Source organism: Halichoerus grypus, chromosome 1, assembly GCF_964656455.1.
Source record: "Halichoerus grypus chromosome 1, mHalGry1.hap1.1, whole genome shotgun sequence".
NCBI classification, from domain to species: Eukaryota; Metazoa; Chordata; class Mammalia; order Carnivora; family Phocidae; genus Halichoerus; species Halichoerus grypus.
The window spans coordinates 154,636,319-154,658,117 of NC_135712.1; the positions used below are offsets into that span (position 1 = coordinate 154,636,319).

At 35.8% G+C, this 21,799-nt stretch overlaps 1 protein-coding gene across 3 annotated transcripts in view; it reads left to right on the forward strand.

Annotated features, from left to right (window-relative positions):
- Positions 1 to 21,799, forward strand: part of TCAIM (T cell activation inhibitor, mitochondrial) — a 59,087-nt gene that overhangs the window by 8,166 nt on the left and 29,122 nt on the right. For all 3 annotated transcript variants that reach the window (XM_078074119.1, XM_078074118.1, XM_078074121.1), the window contains exons 2-5: positions 3,478 to 3,550; positions 8,195 to 8,330; positions 12,556 to 12,709; positions 16,976 to 17,228. In XM_078074119.1, the coding sequence (XP_077930245.1) occupies positions 3,522 to 3,550; positions 8,195 to 8,330; positions 12,556 to 12,709; positions 16,976 to 17,228 (572 nt within the window). In that variant the 5' untranslated portion in view covers positions 3,478 to 3,521. The remainder of the gene's footprint in view (positions 1 to 3,477; positions 3,551 to 8,194; positions 8,331 to 12,555; positions 12,710 to 16,975; positions 17,229 to 21,799) is intronic.

The following is a 21,799-nucleotide window of genomic DNA, read 5'->3' on the forward strand; positions in this document are numbered from 1 at the left end:
TGAACCTACAGTGACACATCATTATCACCCAAAGTCCACAGTTTATATTAGGGTTCACTCTTGGTGTTGTATATTCCATGGACTTTGACAAAAGTATAATGATATGTATCCACCATGGTAGTATAGAGAGTAGTTTCACTGCTCTAAAAATCGTCTGTGCTCCAGCTGTTCATCCCTCTCTCCGTGCAACCCGTGACAACCACTGAACTTTTTACTGTCTCCATAGTTTGCCTTTTCCAGAATATTGTGTAGTTGGAATCATATAGTATATAATCTTTGCAGATTGGCTTCTGTAACTTAGTAATTTGCATTTAAGTTTCCTCCATGTCTTTTTGTGGCTTGAAAGCTCATTTCTTTATCTTTTTAAAACTTTTTAAAAATTTATATTGCATTTATTTAAACTAAAAAAGGACAGTTCACTCATTTCTTCCCCTCAACCCCCACCCCTCCTTTTGCATCCACCAGTCTGTTCTCTGTATCTATGAGCTTGGTGGGTTTTTTAATTTTGTTTTTGTTTGTTTTTTAGATCGCACATAAAAGATCATGTAGTATTTGTCTTCCTTTGTCTGACTTATTTCACTTAGCATATTGTCCCTGAGATCCATCTATGTTGTTGCAAATGGCAAGATTTCATTCTTTTTTATGGCTGAATAATAATTCGATTGTGTGTGTGTGTGATATATATACACATACCACATCTTCCTTATCCATTCATTCATCAGTGGACACTTAGGTTGTGTCTGTATCTGGGCTATTGTGAATAATGCTGCAAGAACATGGGGATGCATGTATCTTTTCGAATTAGTGGTTTTGTTTTCTTTGGATAAATACCCAGAAGGAATTGTTGGTAGTTCACTCTTTAATTTTTTTGAGGAACCTCCATACTGTTTTCCATACTGGTCACACCAACTTACATTCCCACAACACTGCACAAGGGTTTCCTTTTCTCCACATCCTCACCAACCCTTGTTATTTCTTTTGTCTTTTTGATAATAAGCATTCTAAAGAGTGTGAAGTGATATCTCATTGTAGTTTTCATTTGCATTTCCCTGATAATTAGTGAGGCTGACCATCTTTTCATATGTCTGTTGGCCATTCTGTGTGTTTTCTTTAGAAAAATGTCCATTCAGATCTTCTGCCCATTTTTTAATCAGATTGTTTGTTTGCTATTGAGTTGAATTCTTTATATACTTTGGATATTGGCTCCTTATTGGATATATGATTTGCAATTATTTTCTCCCATTCAGTAGGTTGCCTTTTCATTTTGTTGATGGTTTCCTTTGCTGTGCAAAACCTTTTGAGTTTGATGTAGTCCTAATTGTTTATTTTTGCTTTAGTTACTTTTGCTTTGGGTATCAGATTCAAAAAAAAAATCATTGCCAAGAGCTATTTTAAAGAGCTGGCCACTTTTTGTTTTCTTCTAGGAGTTTTATGTTTTTAGGTCTTATGTTGAAGTCTTTAATCCATTTTAAATTAATTTCTGTGTCTGGTGTAAGACAAGAGGTCCAGTTTCCTTCTTTTGTATATGGCTGTCCAATTTTCCCAGCATTATTTCTTAAAGAGATTGTCCTTTCCCCATGGTATATTCTTGACTCCTCTGTCATAAATTAATTAACCGTAATATGCATAGATTTATTTTGGGGCTCTGTATTCTGTCCCATTAATCTAAATGTCTGTTTTTATGCCAGTATCATACTGTTTTAATTACTGTAGCTTTTGAAGCTTCTTCCGTGTCTTTTCATGGCTTGATGGCACTTTTGTTTTTAGCACTGAATAATAATCCATTGTTTAGATATACCACAGTTTATTAATCCATTCACCTACTGAAGAACATCTTGGTTGCTCCCAAGTTTTGGCAATTATGAATAAAACTTCTGTAAACATCTGTGTGGGGACGTCTGTGTGGCTCAGTTGGTTAAGCCTTTGGCTCAGGTCATGATCCCCAGGGTCCTGGGATCGAATCCCACATTGGGCTCCTTGCTCAACAGGGAGCTTGCTTCTTGCTCTGCCTGCCACTCCCCCTGCTTGTGCACCCCCTCCCAGACAAATAAATAAATAAAATCTTTTTTAAAATTAAAAAAAAAAAAAACATCTGTGTGCAGGTTTCTATATAAACATAGTTTTCAGTTCCTTTGGGTAAGTACCAAGGAGTGTGATTGCTGGATCATACGGTAAAAGTAATTTTAGTTTTGTAAGGAACTGTCATACTGTCCTTCAAAGTGGCTGTGCCATTTTGCATTCCCACCAGCAGTGAGTAAGAGTTCCTATTGTTCTCATCAGCATTTGGTGGTGTCAGTGTTCTGGATTTTGGCCATTCTAATAGATGTATTACTCTATTAGAATAGAGTAATTCAGGTCTTTGGTCCATTTTTTTTTCTTTGTTCAAAAACTTTATTTACTATAAAGACAAAACACCAAAATAGATACAAATACTATAAAATTTGTTCAGTTGGGTAAAATTTTTAATTAAAATATCTCGATATATTTAAAATAACAAAGGACACATTTAATTTGCCCTTTCTTTAATCAGGTTGTTCATTTTCTTCTAAAGATTTTTTTGTGTATATTTTGGATCATGTATAAAACATGATATATTTTGGATGTGAATACACATATTCAGATATGTGTATCTTTTGTAAATATTTGTTCCCAGTGTGTGGTTTGTCTTCTCATTGTCTTTTGCAGAGCACAAGTTTTTAATTTTAATGAAGTTCACTTTATCAGTTCTTTTTTTCATGGATCATGCCTTTGGTGTTGTATCTAAAAAGTCATCAACATACCCAAAGTCATCTAGGTTTTTTCCCAATGTTATCTTCTAGGAGTTTTATAGTTTTGTGATTTACGTTTAAGTCTGTGATCCATTTTGAGTTAATTTTTGTGAAGGGTGTAAAATAATTTATTTGCATGTCGATGTCCAGTTGTTCTAGCACCATTTGTTGAAAAGACTATCTTTGCTCTAAAGATCAGTTGACTATACTTGTGTGGATCTATTTCTGGGCTCTGTATTCTGTTCCATTGATCTATTTGTCTGTTCTTTTACCAATACCACACTGTCTTGATTGCTATAGCTTTATAGTAAGTCTTGAAGTCAGGTAGTGTCATTCTTTCAACTTTGTTCTTCTTCAATAGTGAGTTGGCTATTCTGAGTCTTTTACCTGAGTTAGTCAGTATCTATAAAATAACTTACTGGAGTTTTGAATGGGATTGCTCAGAATCTATAGATTCAATCTGTTGTCCTATAGATTAAATTGGAAAGTACTGACATCTTGACAATATTGAGTCTTCGGATATCTCTCTATTTATTTAATTCTTCTTTGATTTCATTCATCATTTTTGTAGTTTTACTCATTTAGATCTTGTACATATTTTGTTAGATTTATAGGTAAGCATTTCATTTTGGGGGGTGTTAATATAAATGGAAATGTCTTAATTTCAAATTCCACTTGTTCATCACTTGTATCTGCTTAACTTTTTAAGTGATTAATGGATGCCTGGGAGTTGATGTACATATATATTCAGAAATGTTTTGCCACCTGAGACCTGTGAGAAGGTAAGCTTTGTGGTCCCATTATGTAATTAGTATGGGGGGGGGGGATTCTGTTATGTATTTGGCTAATTTTAATTGTTATTTTTCAAATTCTAAAATTATATTATGGTGGTGGAGGGCAGGAACAAAAAGAGAAAAAGAAAATTCATATGAACATCCAGGTCCTCCAAGAGTTCATTCAGGGTAAAAGATGAAAAAAATACCATCTTTCAGAATAGTTCACTGTTAAAAGTTTAAGAGGAAAAAAGATAGTTTGTCCTTAGCACAGTTTTTGTCATGTTGCCCTCAAGTCTATTGCTATCATGTGGAAAACCACTTTACATTTAAATTGTATAGTAAGGTCATTTGACTACTGTATTTGCTATTCATGATATATAATCTAAATCCTACTTCAAGAAAGGATTTAAGGAGTTCAACTATACAAATTTAATTGACATTTTATAATGGGCATATATAGGATAATTGAAAGAGATCGGAAGCCCTGTAGAGAAAAAGATTATTGTGTTAAAAAGCAGAACTGATTAAACAATTACTCAAATGTCACATTTAGTCCTGGTTTCTTGATAACCAAGCTAAAAAAGGGAAAAATCGTGTGCATTTGGCTCCAAATAAAATACAAGTTGACCTGTTAAGTAAAAATGATATGTGGAGTGTTAGGTTTCTAAAATATTTGCCAAATATAAAATATTTGGCAAATAATTAGTACTTTTAAATAACTGTCCTGATCCAGTAAATAGTCACTGTCAAAAGGGAGTTAATTAGGGGAAACAGACTTTTTCCACCAACTTGTTTATGACAAGGGTTTTCAAAGAAAGGGAGACTTACTCTGATTGAATTTATGACACAGTTCTTAGGACACGGAGGGAGGAGGAGAGAGGCAGGAAACAAAGAAACTGAGATACAGTGTGCCCTGAAAAATTGTTCTTCTGCAGATGTGTAGACCTTCTTCATGTTGTGGTATCTTAATAATGTTCAACCACAGAAAACCAGGCTGATGTGTTTCATACTCTAATACAAGGAGAGATCAAAGGAGCCTGGAGGAATTCTCGCCTCCTCACGCGTGCCATTGACAGGCAGTGAATAGTAGTGGTTGCATAATAGAGCCACGCTTTTCCAGCTTGTTTTATTCCAGCCTTCAGAAAACTGTATTTTAATCATAATGCATAAAATACAAGTTTCATAACCGTAGTTAACCCTTGCCACACACAGTATCCAGTGATATTTTCTGTTGCTTGTCTTCTCTTTTTTAATGTTGGTCATGGCTCCGTAAGTTTATTTTACAGCACTATGGGTCATGAAAAGCACTGCTTTAGAGTAATTGCAGTGCAAATTCTTAGTTGTTAATTAGAAATCAAGTCATATGCTTTAAGTACGAAATAGATACCAGTAGTGACATTCTGTTACTTCAATCTGTAAATTCCCTAATCTCCTAAAGTGTTAATGGCTCTCCATTTGTAACTCAAGGCAATGTTGCTCTTTTCAGTAGGATAACTTTCTTTTTTGGAAAAATCCAAGTGATTTGACAGATTTCTCGCTTTACATAGTCTGTGTTCTACAAAAATTAGAAGTAAATTGTACGTGTATTTTTAAATGTACTTGAGGTACTTATATTTAAATTCTCTAGTGCAGAGGTCAGCAAAGTATAGTCCATGGGTCAGATGGGCCCACTGCCTTTTTATTTTAGTAAAGTTCTATTTGACCACAGCCACACTCGTTCATGTGCTTTATTGTGGCTGCTTTCCCCTTATAGCCGCAAAGTAGAGTAGTTGTAACACAGATCATGGGGCCCACAAAGCCTAAAATATTTACCACATGACCCTTTTTCAAAAAAGTTTACTGACCCCTCTTCTAGTGATTTGTCTTTCAAAAATCTAATCCTTTCCTAATGTCTTATAAATCCAGCTTTTCATGTGCTCAATTTGCTCAATTTCAAGCAACATAATATTGCTTTTGATTTAATTTTCCTTGATTCTGTTGTTTCCTTTCATTAAATACCTACTAGACAAACATACATTAACAATAATACTTGTGCCAGAGCCTATGCTGTGGCAGCCATCAGATATCCGCTGAGCTCTCCTATCTCCCTGGGTACATGGATTTGCCTCAAAGCCACACTTTCCTGGCTGTCAGTGCCCAAGCAGACCAGGAATACAAAGTCAGGTTTATTCCAACAAGACACAGGACTCTGCCAGTGGGTGCCTTTGGTCCAACTCCTCATTGGCCTGGCTGAGCCCTTCTTGGAACTTGTACTACAGTCCAAGACTTCCTACCCAGTCCTCCTGCCTCTCCTCTGTCCTGCAGGTGTCAGACCTACATCAGGATCTGAAAGCTCTCCCCATCTTCTCCTCCCTTTCCCAGTTCTCTCGCACATCTAAGCGTGTCTTGACCTCTGCTTTTCAGCAGATGCCAACTAACATAGCCAACCACAGCAAGTATATGTAAAACATGTTTACTGCCTTCAAGGGTGCATGGTAGCTGAGGAGGATGGGGTGGGTGGAGGAAGAGAGGAACAAATGGAAACATCATTTACACATTATGGTATTGTGCTGCAAATATGCTGAGTAAGCAGTTTCTGTTTTTATTTTTTATTTTTTATTTTTTTTAATTTTTTTATTGAGTTTCTGTTTTTAGAGTTTAGAAGAGGGAAAGACTATACTGAGGATACAAAAGAGAAGATTCTGGGGGAAATGGGCACCTTGTCTCCTGGCATGTATTACTTAGTAATTGTTCAGTGAATGAGCACAGTTTGGATAGGTGGACTGGGACACAGGGAGCATGTTTAGGGCTTAGAAATCATGCAGAAATAAGAGGAATGAGGTTACTGAGGGTTGGCCCAAGGGTATCTAAAAGAGTGGTAGGAAGTCACTTCAGACAGATTGGAAATGATTACAGAGGATTTGAAACACCAGACTAAGAAGTGGATTTTATTCGCAGGAGTTGAAACACGAGCAAAGTGTTACAGCAGGGAATACAGTCATAGTGGGATTTTAGGAAAATTAACCTGTATATAAAATGGTAGGGAAAAGACACTAAAGCGTAGACAGATTGTGAGGCTATGCAGTTCTATTTTTTGGTGATAATGGGTGGCAGAGAAAATGGAAAGAAGGAACGGTTTCTGGGATATTGTAAAGTGAGAAGAAACAACCAACTTCCAGACCACCCAAAATTGGGCAGGGTACTATCTGCAGATTTGTACTCTGGCAACACTGAGAAAAGTGGTACCACGGTGACAGGAATAAGGAAGATAATCCTGGGTTGAACTGCTTCCTTGCTTTCTGTATCCAGGCTGAGACTAGAAGGAAAACAGTGACCTCTACTCCTTTTTTTAGACACACAAAATTTGAGAGGCTGGCAGGATAGCTGAAGTGTCTGTCAGACACTTGGAAATGAGAAATGAAGCTCAAATGGGGGGAATCAGTGGACCTGCCACTGTTTGCTTACACGGCCTCATATTGAGGACGTCAGGACCTGGCTTACTGCTTACTTTATTGTTCGGACTCCTCGTTGTAGTCCTTCATGCACAACCTTGAATATTGACTTTGTAAAAGGTTCAAGTACGTGCAAAAAAAAAGGTAATCTGAAAATATGTTGGTGGTGGTCTCCAGATTGCTAAAAATCTCTGTAAATGATCCTGTAATCTCTGTCATTTTAAAAATATAAAACCCTTCCATAGACTCAATAATGTATGAGAGACATAGTACTCAATATTGTATGAGCTAATGTATGAGACAAAAAGGTGCCTAATAGTTAGACTTCTTTATAGACTATTATAGAATGGAGGTAAAATTATAACGTTCCAAAAATTGATGTCATGAAAGTGCTTCCCAAAAATTGCAAATAATTCCATTTGGATTTAAAACTGTATGGTAAAAAAAACACTCCTAGGTGAGTTATGCCAAAATTTAAGAATAAGAATGTCAAGTTATCCAACGAGGATAATTTTAGCATGCCAGCCATGAGGAAGTAAACTAAGAGGCATCTTCTTATTTTAAGCGTTGTACTCAAAATATTTTTCACTATAAAGAAAAGATTACACTATGGATATTGAGGGTTTTTTATCTGAAGAAAAAAATGACACAGGAAATTGTCACCATCTGCAGTAAAGCCAGTTAACATTTCAAAGTAGGCTTTGAGGGGAAATGTTATTATTATTAATTAATATTATTTTCTCATATTGCATCAGAGGAATTTATAACCACTGTTTTTAGAAACAATGTGGCACTTTCTGTTAAAACTCAATATATATCTTATTTATTTGTTAAATTCTTTTTCATTGAACTATAATTGATGTACAATGTCCTGTTAGTTTCGGGTGTACATCATGATTCAGTATTTTTATACATTATTAAGTGATCCCCATGATAAGTTTAGTTACCATCTGTCACTGTACAAAGTTATTACAATATTATGGACTGTATTCCCTATACTATACATTACATCCCCACAACTTATTTATTTCATAATTGGACATTGCTTGTTAAAACTTTTATAGATTTCAGAAAACCGCAGTTTTGATTTCTGTCTTGTTTCTCTGGTATTTTCCCTGCATAATAATTTCAATGTTACTGTATTGTCACTTCATGCATTGGGGATCTGTGTGTGTGTGTCAGTGCCTTGGTGAATAATAAATCCACATCTTTTTAAAAGGTCATGTCTAGAGAAGATATTTCCACACTGGTTTCTCTCCTCAAGAGCTTTATCAGGAGCTGAAGCAGTCAATGCCTTGAGGCCATTCTATTTTGCAGTACATCCAGATTTCTTTGGACAGCACCCGAGAGAAAGGGTAAACTTTTGTTTATTTAACCTTTAGTTCCCATTTCATAAACTGAAGTTTTACTAATTTTTGACACAATATAATACAAAGTTCTATAAATTTGGATTGTTCTGTCATAGTGATAAAGTCAGTGTTCTGAATTGCTTTGAAATATACATACTGAAAATTGAAAATCTAATTATTGTTGTCTTATGAAATCTGAGGGAGTGGAAAATGCATACATTGGGCTCTGCCCCCAGTTTCTGGCATAGACCTCCCGACACCCTTGTAACTTCCTAAGTGAGAAGAGCCCTAGAAGCATCTCTTGTTCTGTTCTTTGGTCTTTGACCCCATCCCTGACACCTGACTCCTAAAACCCTTGTAAATCCCTAAATGGTAGCAGCACCAGGAGCATCTTTTGTTCCAGTGTGGTGACTCTGGGTGGCTCCTACATGGGAGCTGGTCACCAGAAAGACCAAGGCATGATTAGAAGCTTGGAGTTTTCAGCCCCAACCCTCAACCTCCAGAGAGGAGGAAAGGGCTGGAAATAGAGTTAATAATTGATCATGCCTACATGAGGAAGCCTCCGTAAAACTCTAGGAGTATGGGGTTCAGACAGCTTCCAGGTGGGCAGACACATCTACACTGGCGGGCAGTGCTCCCAAACTCCATGGGGACAAAAGCTCCTGCACTTGGGACCCTGTGTCTCTCTTCAGCTGGCTGTTTATCTGCATCCTTTATTATATCCTTTAATATGGTAAACATAAGTAAGTTTTTCCCTGAGTTCTGTGAGCTGCTCTAGCAAATTAATAGAATCTAAGGAGGGGGTTGCTGCAAATCGCTGGTTGGTCAGAAGTGCAGGTGATAACAGGTGTGACTGTCATCTGAAGTGTGTATATGGGGGTGGGGTGGCAGAGGGAGAGGACAGTCTTGGGGAACTGAGCCCTTAACCTGTGGGATCTGATGCTGTCTCTGGATACATAATGTCAGGATTGAGTTAAATAGTAGGACACCCAGCTGGTGTCACAGAGAATCGCTTATTGTGGGGGAAAATCTCCGCTCATTTGGTGACCAGAAGTGTCAGAAGTCAAGTGTTTTGTGTGAATATGCAGGAGGCACACAGGAGATAGACTGGGCTTTTCCTCTGTATGAAATCTGTCATTTTTTATGAAGGCAATAAAGCTGTCATGGAGACTCTTTAAAGTATTAGTAGTAATGTTTTCTGAACCAGTTTTTAGAGTAAAATTGAGTGTTTGAAGGAAAATTTCCGGCTTCTTCACCACGGTCAGTCTTTTTTTTTTAAGGATAGTTACAAGGAAAGTTTTTCAGTGCCCTGAATGGTTTTCCCTTCTGTTGCATGCTGCTGGTTCACTTCCCTACAACCTCAGTTACTGTGTGCTCAAGGAATGCAGACAGAGATGAAGGGTAACTTACAGTAAACTTAGTGAGGACACTCAGTATTATTTCATTGGTTCTGTTTATCTTCTTTAACATTAATACCTGGTTTAACATGAAAAGGAATTTAGAACTCTCGAAAATTCAGAACATTATAATTTTTTTCTACTTGCAGTGGAAAAAAATTAATTTTGCTTCTTTGCTCTAGGAAAATATTCTGATTGTGATTTTTGATATATATGTTGGCTATTAAAAGTCAGATCTTTTCTAAGTAATTAGTAAAATGAATCAACAGAAAAATATCCGTTGCTCTGAGGATGTTAATTTTTTAAAGTTTTTAAACCCAACATGTATGGAAAAATTATGCCTAGTAGTAGATGAATGTTTTCCCTCCTCTACCAATGTATCTTTTTTTTTTTTTTTAATTAAAACTTCTGTGTGCTCTAAAAAGTGAACTCAGCAGGCATGGGTTACTTAAACTCTACATTCCAGAGAAATGCCTGGCTTTGGTATTGGCCCTTGACTGCCTCCTGGGAGATAAGCTCTGAGCCCTTAGAATATCCTGCCTGATGGGAATCTTTTATATGTGTGAGGTCTCAGGCCATGCCAGATATTTTACGCTATGTGATTTTTGGTGAATGCCTGTATTCATATGTCTGAGGCCTTCTGGGTGTGCTGGAGACTATTTGAAGAGCTAAGGTCAGTCAGTTGGGCGCTACATGCATGCGTGAGCGAGCCCAGTAAAATGCTGGACACCAAGGCTTGGATGAGCTTCCTCAGTTGGCAACACTTCTCATGCATTGTCACACATTGTTGCTGGGGTTAAGTGCTAGCCCTGCAAATCCACTGGGAGAGGACAACTGGAACCTTGCACCTGGCCTCTCCTGGACTCTATCCTACATGCCTTTTCCCTTTGCTGATTTTAATCTGTATCCTTTTGCTGTAAACCATAACCGTGAGTATAAGTTTTTCTGAGTTCTGTAAATCCCTCTATCAAATTGAACCCGAAAGTGGTCATGGAGAGCTCCAACACAATATGCCTGAAATGTAATTGTTCTAGTAAATTAATATAGCTGACCCTTGAACAGTGCCAGGGTTGGGGCACTAACCCCCTGCACATTCAAAAATCTGTGTATAAGCTTTGACTTCCCCAAAACTTAACTACTAATAGCCTACTGTTGACCGGAAGCCTTACTTACCAATAATATAAATAGTTAACACATATTTTGCATGTTATGTATATTATATTCTGTGTTTTTACAATAAAATAAGCTAGAGAATAGAAAATGTTATTAAGAAATCATAACGAAGAAAAAAGACATTTACAGTGCTGTATTTATAAAAAAGAAATCCACGTATAAGTGGGCCCATGAAATTCAAACCCATGTTGTTCAGAAGTCAGCTGTATTTTCATTTACTCTTTCAACTTGTGTTTGAGTGCCTACTCTGTGCCAAGCCGTGGTTTCCGGGTTTTTATTGGGCATCAGTCACATAGATATGGCTTGTCCTTTCCTTTCTTGTTTAAGTGTCACGTTTCATGAGGCTCTCACAGATTGCCCTATCTGAAACTGTCACCCTACCTTCCTTCCCAGCGCTCTCTGTCCCCCATATCCTGCAGTACTGTTTCTCTTTCCCTCCCATATTAGACATACTGTCACCAAAGTGCAAGCTCTGCGAAGGCAGTTCACCCTTCCTGGCACCTCATGTTCAGTCCAGTCTTCTCTGCATTTGTATGGGACACCCTTGTCCCTTTTCTAAAGGAACAAAGTGCTACCTAGTCAGCAACAGGCCAGGGTATCAGAGTGAAGCACAGCTATTGTTGTTAATCCTCTTCATTGTAACTCAGTTTTAAAATACAGAAAACACTTCTAGGTTTCAGAAATCAAAACTAAATACAAAGTTTACTCAGAAGTCTCACTCATGTCTCCATTTCTTTTGCCCCATTGGTATAACTTCCTGTATATAACCATTTTTATTAGTTTCTGGGTTCTGTTTCTTTTTGGCAAAAATAGAAACTTGTGGCAAAACAGAATTATGAAGATTTAGTCTTACACTAGAAGGAAATGTACCTCAGCTGCCCACTGAACTATGGTAGCTAAGAACAACATATTACAGTCAGTTAAACAGACAAAAATAAACTGATTGTTCCTAATTTCAGATCACACAGTGTGTCTGAGAAGAAACCTACAGTGATAGGAAACATGGGTACTATTTATGCCATTCTGTAGAGCTATTCCTTCACTAAAGGATGTTTCTTTTTTTCACTTAACAATCTTGGAAATAACTCCATGTCAATTCCTAGATATCTGCACCACATTCATTCTCTCTTTTCTTTTTGGTTATATAGTACTCCATTGAATGAATGTACCATAATTCAACCAGTCTCAGGATGGTCATTTTAAGAGCCCTTTATAGAGAGAAATAACTTGAAAACATTTTCTCCCAGTAGCTTATTTGTCTGTAAACTGCTTATTGTGTGTGTGTGTGTGTGCTTTTTTGTGTGCTTTTTTTTTTTTTAGTTTTTAATTTTTTTACGTAAGTGGACTTACCAATCATGTATTAGAGATATTTAGTTATAATTAGCTTTTTCTACACCAAAGTTATAAAGGAGTTCAACATGTTCTCTTTAGTACTTACATAGTTACTTTTTTTCACATCTTAGCCATAAGGAGTTTGTTCTGTTACATGTTGTAAGAATGTGGATCCAATTTTATTCTTCATCAAAGAGCTATGGAATCCCAACTTTTTTAATACTAAATTATTTAGTGCCCTCAGTAATATGTTTAAAGGTCAGGATAAAATTTCTGTTGTTTTCTTGTTCTATTTTGTGTATAAATGCCTCTTGATGTGTTTTTTCCAGGAAGTCAATGAAAATTCTCTTAAGAGATTAAGTGTCTACTTAGAAAACCTCCAGAAACCAGGCTTCAAGTCTTTGAAACCAACTCAGCTTACATTTTATGTAAGAGAAACAGAGCAGAATTCCTCTGAAGGCCAGGAACCCTTTAGCACTTCCGGTATGTTTTCTTATTTCTAGTGTTTCCCTTGCAAGCTGCATGATAAATATGTTCATTAAGTCTGCCATTGCCAGAATACCTTTGGATTGAAGCCTTGGTCGTAAAAAATAATATCATTTAATTGATTATTTTCCTAGAATTAGATTCTATTCCTGGCTACCTGTGTTTGAACAAGCCATTTTTTTGTGTTTAAACTTTTTTGTCTGTGAAACTAAAATGTTCCTATTTGTTCACTTCCTGTTTCATGTTTTAAGTGTTAACCATATATATAACAATTTACATTTTTTAAAAATACAGCCTATATTCCCCTATTTAGTCATCAAAGTACCCCATGAAGTAAGTAGTATATGCCCGATAAATTATGTGTAGGGATTTTGCCAGGACCAGAGATGGAATGTGGGTCTTGAACCCAGGCCTTTCAACTCCAGCTGTAGGCTCTTTTTGGTCAGTCTTAATAGATAGCCTTTATGGCCCTTTGTTACTGCTGTAGCCCTGATCCAGAAATACTTAAAATTAAGGGCAGATATAGGTCTATCATTTCTCTAATTATCTAAATAAAGGGATCATCCTTTTGGCAATCCTTGAGGAAATAACTTTATTTTTAGAATGAACTTTAAAATAATTTAAAGGTTTACCAAGAGCTTTCTGTGAGTTAAGGTTAAAACAATTAGAAAATGCACTATAATTTTTTTTTTAAACAAACTGTTAGACAACTCAAAATCTGATAGGTTTTCGGGACCTAGAATCTGTTTCTAGCTCTGCCAGTGACTAGCTGTGTGAGCTTAACTTCTGGTTCTTCATAATTAAAATGAAAGAGGTTAAGTACTGTATTTAAGTACTGAAGCACTCACAGTGAAGACCCCTGCCTTATATCTCGGGCTCCCAGGGTTCTCAGGTGCTTGCATGGAGTGAGGAGGAGCTTGATCTAAAAAGTGCTGAAACAGGATCTTTATGTGGAAAACAGCTTCCCACCCAGTCTCTCCAGGAATGAGCATTTGATAATACATTTTCTCTTGTGTTTTCTTACTCTCTCATGTTTGAATGTGGGAGATCAGGAATCAGAAATTCTTTCCTTGACTGTTTCTCCATCTACCTCTGATTTGGGAGTTTTATTAAAAATAGACACTATTCTTCATTATCCAAAGACAAAAAGTCAACTCATAGCTGTGTTGTGAAGGAACCGCTGTACTGAAGAATGCTTAAATGATAGTAGTAATAATAACAAGTAATTATGTTTATCACTCTAAGTGACACAATTCTATTTGAAATTGTGAATAATCATAAATGTGCTGTGTAAGACCAAATATTCATAAATACTCTTTAATAGATACATAGTCAAGATTAGGCTACGAATTGAAAAAGATCATATACTTAGGCATAGTGGTCTACTTAGATCTCATGAGTTCTCCATGACAGATGGAATGTATGAAGGCAAATTACATCCTTTACATAAAACAAGAATATTATTATCACTGTTCTATTTTTATTTGTCTATATTTGGGAGAGTCAGGCTCATTTCTGGTAGCTACAGTTGCCACTTTCATGACCACCATCTACTGGGTTTGTCTTGAATGGTGACTACACGTGGAGTTAAAAGAATAAACCAGGTCTATTTGTTAGGGAAGGAGCTCAAACAGGGAAACAGGGAAACTCAAATTTAGGAAGTTTCACACAGCAAATTAGGGACAGATCTGGTACTAGAACTAATGTCTAATGTGATTTATATACTACATTATCTATTCCTCTTTAAAAATACTGTTAGTAATCATTTTTACCTTTGCCTTTATGACAGAGATTGGCACTCTGACAAGTATTTAAAACATTTTTTATGTCTTTAACCTCTTTATCTGATTATAAAATTAAGATCATTGATAATTAAGGTGGTTGTAAGGTAAAATGTTTACTACTGATTTTCATTACTAAAATTAAAGGCTAAAATCACTTCTTCAGCTCTACATTTTTGGTGGCCTATGAGGAAATAAACTTCCTTAAAACAAGTAGAAGATTCACTAGGAGCTTTCTATGAGTTAATGCTAAAACAAGTAGCTGTAGGCAGCTGTGACTGAGTAATGGTTAATGGTAAACTTTGAGCCATTCATTAAACAAAAATGGATTATAGAAAAAAATAAAATGGGAAATAACATACAGCATATATGATAAAAAGATAATGTTAATGTATAAAGAACTCTTAGAAACCAAAAGGAAAACACAAAGTAGCTCCGTTACAAAAATGGGCAAAGACAATGGCTAGACAGTTCAGGAAACAATATATACCAATAGCCAACAAATATTAAAATGTTTAGTTTCAGTAGTCAAATCCAAACTAAACTAATTAGGTACTGTTTTCCAATAAAGCACGTATGCATTCCTTAGCCCTTACATTTGATTAAATAATTAATGGGATTGATAAGATAGAAACAGATTTATTCTTGACTGAGCTCTTCCTAACCTCAAACACAGGAATTAAGATTTTCCTTTCTTCTTTCACTAACTAGAACAACTCTCTTGCCAGTGTTTCTCACTTTATCATCAAATGATTCAAAGAATTCAACTAAGAAGACTTTCTTAGTTTGCATGTTCTAGATTCCTTAACTCTGTGTGGCAAGCAGAGTATGTATATCTTGAGAATTATTTAAATTGTGGTATCTGTCATCAGTGGCAAAGACAAGAAAATACATTTCAGCCTTATATGAAAAGTGAAAAATTAAAAACTTTTATGTCCGTCAGTTTCAGAAATGTCAAATAAATTATGCTTCTTTACCTTCATTATATGGACTGGTATATATAACCGCTATAAAGAGTGGGTTGATCCATACATACAGACATGGAAGAGTCCCCAAGTTTAAGTAACAAAATCAAGTTCAAAGTAATATGTCTAGAACGATACTATTTATATATTAAAAGGAAACAATTCAAACTGTAGGTGTGTATTTGTGTAGATAAATAGGGGTATATATCGTATGTAATGTACATACGTAAGCCCATAGAAAAGGTCTAGAGCAGTCCTGTCCAGGAGAACTTTCTGTGATGACATAAATGTTCTGCATTTGCACTAATACAGCAGGCACAAGCCCGTGTGACTGTGGAGCACTTGAAATGTTGTTTGCATGACCAGAAACTGAATTTTAATTTTGTTTAATTGTAATTAATTTAATTCTAAACCACCACCTAGGGCTAGTAGCTACCATAGGAGATAGGGCAGGTCTAAAAGCATAGGTACCTAACTGTTAATAGTGGTTATGTCTAGTAAAGATGTGAGGTTATATGCCTGTTAACAGGAGACTTTTATTTTTACTGTATGTATCTCTAATTTCATAGTGAGAATGTACTTATATAATAATGTTATAATTTTCAAAACCAATTAAAAATACTTTTTTAAAAAATGAAAAAAGAATCAGCATTCTGTAATGGAGAAAGTACTGGGCTTGGAGTCAACTCAGATTTAAGCCCTTGCTCTGCATTCTTCCTAACCTCCTTGAGCCAGATTTCTTCACATTTGCAGAGAGATAATAATCACACGGTTGGTGGGGTGTTGAGAAGTTACATAAATTCAGCTAGAACCATGCCTAACACCCAGCAATGAAGAGGAAAAAAGGAGAAAACAGTAGATTTCCTGTTGAGGATGTAACAAGTTAGATTACTAACGTTAGCCCACTGACTACCCCAAATCAAAATCAGATGGTGAAGCACTAACTTTTAAACAATTAGGGAATTTCACATCCCTTCCAAAAATACTGAGTTACTAGGTAGTTGGGCGGACAAGTGTGAAGACAGTCTCCTGTAATCACAGAGAACATTAGAGATGGGTTTTGTCACCCCTGAGACTAGACTGTCTGGCTGCTCCCGTCGGAACCACTGTCACAGTACAACCTCCCTATCCCTCCTCTGCCCCTTTGTCTGAGTGCCAGAAACCGTCTTTCATGGACACTTGCTCAGAGGAGAGCTTTTCCATGTCTCAGACTGTCAAGACCAAATTTATGGGCAGCATTGGAAATATTCTGAATCCCCTCCTTGGGCTGGAATGGGTTTGGTCTCTGGTGCCAAACTAGACAGGGAACTGACCGAGGAAATCACGAAGGTAAAGATACTGTGGTATAGTTTTGGAGAAGGGAAGTAGTTCTCTGTTTTCAGATTATTTGCCAGTAGGATGGATTTTAATCCGTAATCAAATGTTTTTAAAAGATTTTTATTTTATGTTGCATGAAAAAGTGTTTTTAAATAAAGCGAATAATCATCTGTATTAATTGGGGGAATTATATTCTCTAGGATTTCGAGCAGTCAAATTTACTTTGCACACCAGAGATCTGCTAAGCACAGTATTATATATTCTCAACTCCTGCAGTTTATCTATTGAACATATCCAAAGCTTGAATACTAATGTGCATTCCCAGCCTCTCAAGGAGGCTAAAAGGATGTCTGACAGGCCCATCAAGTGGGACAAATCTTATTACTACTTTACTGGATTCAAGGACCCTCATGAAGACCTAGAACAAGTCTCGAGAATGGAAACAACGTTAACGTATGTAAAAGTTCTTATTTAACTAAACTTATTTGTAGTTCATATTTAAAATGAAAGTCTAATCTTCCAGGAGAATTCTATCAATATAGTTAATCCAGTAACCATTATGAAAAAGATATTTCATGTTTCTTAAAGTTGCCAGAATACTTCCAACTGTATTTAATGTGTAGTCTTTTGATACCAAAATGCATGCAGGACATTGTTTTAAGTTTTAAAAATTCTGCTCCTCAAGTTACCCCTAGTAAATGGAGAAAGGATATACCTAAGGTTATAAAAAAAAAAAATGTTAGGCTTCTTCATGTGTTAAACATTTCCAATTTCTTCAGATAGCTCAGCAGTAATGTCCTTTGGTGTAATAGTCCATACATGATAAAAATGCATGGAGACAACATTTGAAAATATCGTCTGGGGGGTTATAAAGTACAAGCTCTCAGCTATAAAATAAACTGGTCCTATCGATGTAATAATGTACAGCCTGGGGACTGTGGTTAATAATACTGTATTATATATTTGAAAGTTGCTGAGAGAAAAGATCTTCTCAGTTTTCATCACAAGAAAAAAAATTTATATGTATGGTGATGGCTATTAACTAGGTTTACTATGGTGATCATTTTGTAATATATACCAATAATAAATCATTATGTTGTATACATGAAACTAATGTTATCTGTCAATTATATCTAAATTTAAAAAACATATCATCTGGAACATATTGAGAAAGAATAATTTTTAATTATAAAAACCATGTATGAAATATTTCTCTTTTATTTGTCCTGCTTGTAAAGTCACCATTAATGTTTTTTCTGAGTAAGTCCTTTTTGGACTCCATAAAGACCAGCCATATTCTGTTCCTATGGTTGTACCTAAAGAGTCTTACCAGAGGCTTCTCACTTAACTATAACATTGTAAATTATCCTTAATTATCTACTGGCAGAGCATTTACTTTGTAGATTACCTATACTACCTATACTAACTCAGGAATCCCTGCCCTTGTTATCTATTAGATTCCAAATAAAGCTGCAGAGACAAGAAAGTAGCAGTCTGGTACAGAAAGGGAGACAAATGCCTGTCTGAAGGCATGTGTGTACATGTCTGTATGTGTAACTAGTGGGTAAATCACCTCCCTAAATATATGCATTTTAATTGTTCAAATTCTCTTTGTAAACAAAACCAAAATGAAAATGTGACTTTGGGAATGGTAATTTAATGACAGACCAGAAGTAATGAAGATAGAAATAGATAAAAAGGGAATAGTCATGGTAAGATAGAAGTTGATGATTTTAAAAAATGGTTTAGAAAAACAGAAGGTAATTACATGCAGAGGCTACGGTAGAAATTAAGTAGATTGCTGTGAGCATGAGCAGCTCCAAGCCCATTTGAGCCAGTGTCGACCTTCTCCCAAACACAGATTTTGCCCACTTTGAAGGCGCTCTACTGAGGGCTTATTCACAGTTTGTTTTATGTATGTTCTTCCCAGTAAGGATTCCAGGAGCTTTTATCATAAAAGTCAGAATGGCATCTGTATCAATTTCTTGTTTCAAAGTTATTAATTTTTTAATTTTGTAATTATTATAAAAATAATTATAAAATTGTTGAACCATTGGAGAGCTTTCAACTTATGAATTGAGTGACGCTGCCTCGTAAGATTTAGGGTACCTATAACACAGCCAAATCTTGTTAGCCACCATGGTCATTTTGGCCATATGCAGTTCAGGTTTTTATTTTGATTCCTTTATTCTTTAATTTCATCTTCTATATATAGGTTGCAGAAGAGGAATCAGAAGGAGCATATGCTGAATTACAATGGTCACAAAGAGCATAAAAATTATAATTCTTCAAATTTACATCAAACTGATCTTCACTTGATTTATAAATTGTATTCACATGATCAAAATTTATTCTTGAAAGCATGTTAAACTACTTCTAATATTTCAAGATACAATATTTTAAAAAGATAATATAATAGCAATGTGATAAACTGAAGTCGTCTCTTACTGTTGTGAAATAAAACACAGAAATTGCGAAAATAAATCAGTAGGGATTTTTTTTTTTAGATAGAAGAATTACCAGGTTATAAAAGCTCTATTCAGTCTGTTTTCATATTACATCTGGTAATTACATTTCTTTTTTAAAGTGGTAATTACATTCCAAGCCACGTTTTAGGACATGCTATGTAATTCTGAATTTCTTAGCAAATCATGCTTTATCTTACTTCAAAATCACTTTACTGTATAACCATATAAAATGGATAAAATGAAATTTTTAATATCTCAGGAGATTTTTTTCTATACTGTAATAGAAGTTTGCCAGTCTCAAAAAAAATTAGGAAATGCCACTCCATGGACACGTTGTAGATTTTAATATGTCCATATTTTGGGTATATACTCTATCAAATAATACTATAACAAAATGGATTTTAATACATAATTTGTGTTTGGAAGGAGCCAGTAGACTCCCTTTCTGTCTAAACAAATAATCCCATATGTAACATCTTTCCCGGTGAAAAAACATGTCATTGAACTATAGAAAGACCATTGAAATGCTCTTCTATCAGGCACTGAGATCCAGTAAATGTCAGACTTCTGTGTTTTGCATTCAAATTTTGTTCAAGGAGTTACATTTCACTTTCAGTGTTGAAGTTCTAAATCAGTCTCTCTGTCCACAAAATGCTACATTGGACATTAGAACTATTTCTGTAGAACATTTGGAAATTTTAGTCATGATTTTAACTCGTTATCATGCATTTATTTATTCTTCCCCTTTCTATAGGCTAAGTCAGTGTTTTTCACATTGCAAGTATAACACAACTTAGTGATTTGGAACCAGCAAAGTTGTTTTGCTTTTGCTTTCTTCTTTTTTTAAATTTTTTTAAATATATGTTTTCAGTAAGTTTAAGTAGTGTTTCTCAAAATACTTGTTTTAATTATGTAGAAACATACACGTATGTGCATGTGTGTATATACTGAGTACTATTTAAAATTTCTTAATGTGAAAAAAAAGATTTCTTCCTATGTATAGGTTGCCATCCAAGAAGTTTGAAAAGCTATTTGTGTAAATGCCATACTTTATTCCATGCAGTTTGAGGCCTAGGAGTTTGAAATTTATGCCATTTTAATTTTATTGCAATTTGGATCGTGGCTCTCCTTTTCATCCTCTTAAATCCATGAAAAACTGAACTTCTCTGGAGTTCCTGAAATTTTTTTTTAAGATTTTATTTATTTATTTGAGAGAGAGTGAGCAAGTGAGAGAGAGAGAGAGAGAGGGAACACAAGCAGGGGGAGCAGTAAGCAGAGGGAGAGGGAGAAGCAGACTCCCTGCTGAGCGGGGAGCCTGACATGGGGCTTGATCCCAGGACCCTGAAATCATGACCTGAGCTGAAGGCAGAAGCTTAACCACTGAGCCATCCAGGCGCCCCAGAGTTACTGAAATATTTTTATCTCAACCATGACCTGGGGCACATGGGTGGCTCAGTCAAGCATCTGCCTTCGGCTCAGGGAGTCCCGCATCGGGCTCCCTGCTCATCAGGGAGTCTGCTCCTCCCTCTGCCCTGCAGCTCCTTGCCCCACTCATGCTCTCTCTCAAATAAATAAATAAATCTTTTTAAAAATGCTCTAAAAAAAAAAGTACTATATTTATCACTGTAAGTATAATGAAGTCATTTTTGAAATCAAGGCAAGGTCTAACAAATAAATTAACCACCATGAAATAACCACTTCACACTCTAATATAGTTATAATCAAAAAGAAAATCCAAGTATTGGGAAGGACGTGGGAAAAAACAGATGTCTACATAAAAACTTGCTCATAGCAGCATTATTCATAATAGCCAAAAATGCCCCATCAGCTAATGAATGGGTAAACAAAATATGGTATATTCATACGATGAAATAGTATTTGGCCATAAAAACAAATGAAGTACTTATACATGTTACAGTATGGATGAACTTTGAGAACATTATGCTAAGAGAAAGAAGCAGTCACAGTGGACTACATATTGCATGAGTCCATGTATGTGAAATGTACAGAACTGACAAATCTGTGAGACAGGAAGTAGATTAGTGGTTGCTAAGAGCTAGAGGGGAGTATTGAAGTAACTGCTGTTGGGTACATGATTTCTTACTAGAGTGATGCAAGTGTCCTAAAATTAATTGTGTTGGTGATTGCACAACTCTGAGAACATACAAACCATAGATGACTTGTATGGTATATGTATTATATTTCAATAAAGCTTTTATTTTTATTTATTTAATTAATTATTTTTAATTTAAATTCCTGTTAACATACAGTGTATTATTTCAGGTGTAGAATTTAGTGATTCAACACTTCCTTACAACACCTGGGGCTCATCACAAGTGCCCTCCTTAATCCCCATCACCTATTTCACCCATCCCCCCACTCCCCTCCCCTCTGGTAACCATCAGTTTGTTCTCTATAGTTAAGAGTCCGCTTCTTGGTTTTCATCTCTCTCTTTTTCCCCCTATAATCATTTGTCTTGTTTCTTAAATTCCACATATGAATATCATGTGGTATTTGTCTTTCTCTGACTTACTTCACTTAGCATAATACTCTAGC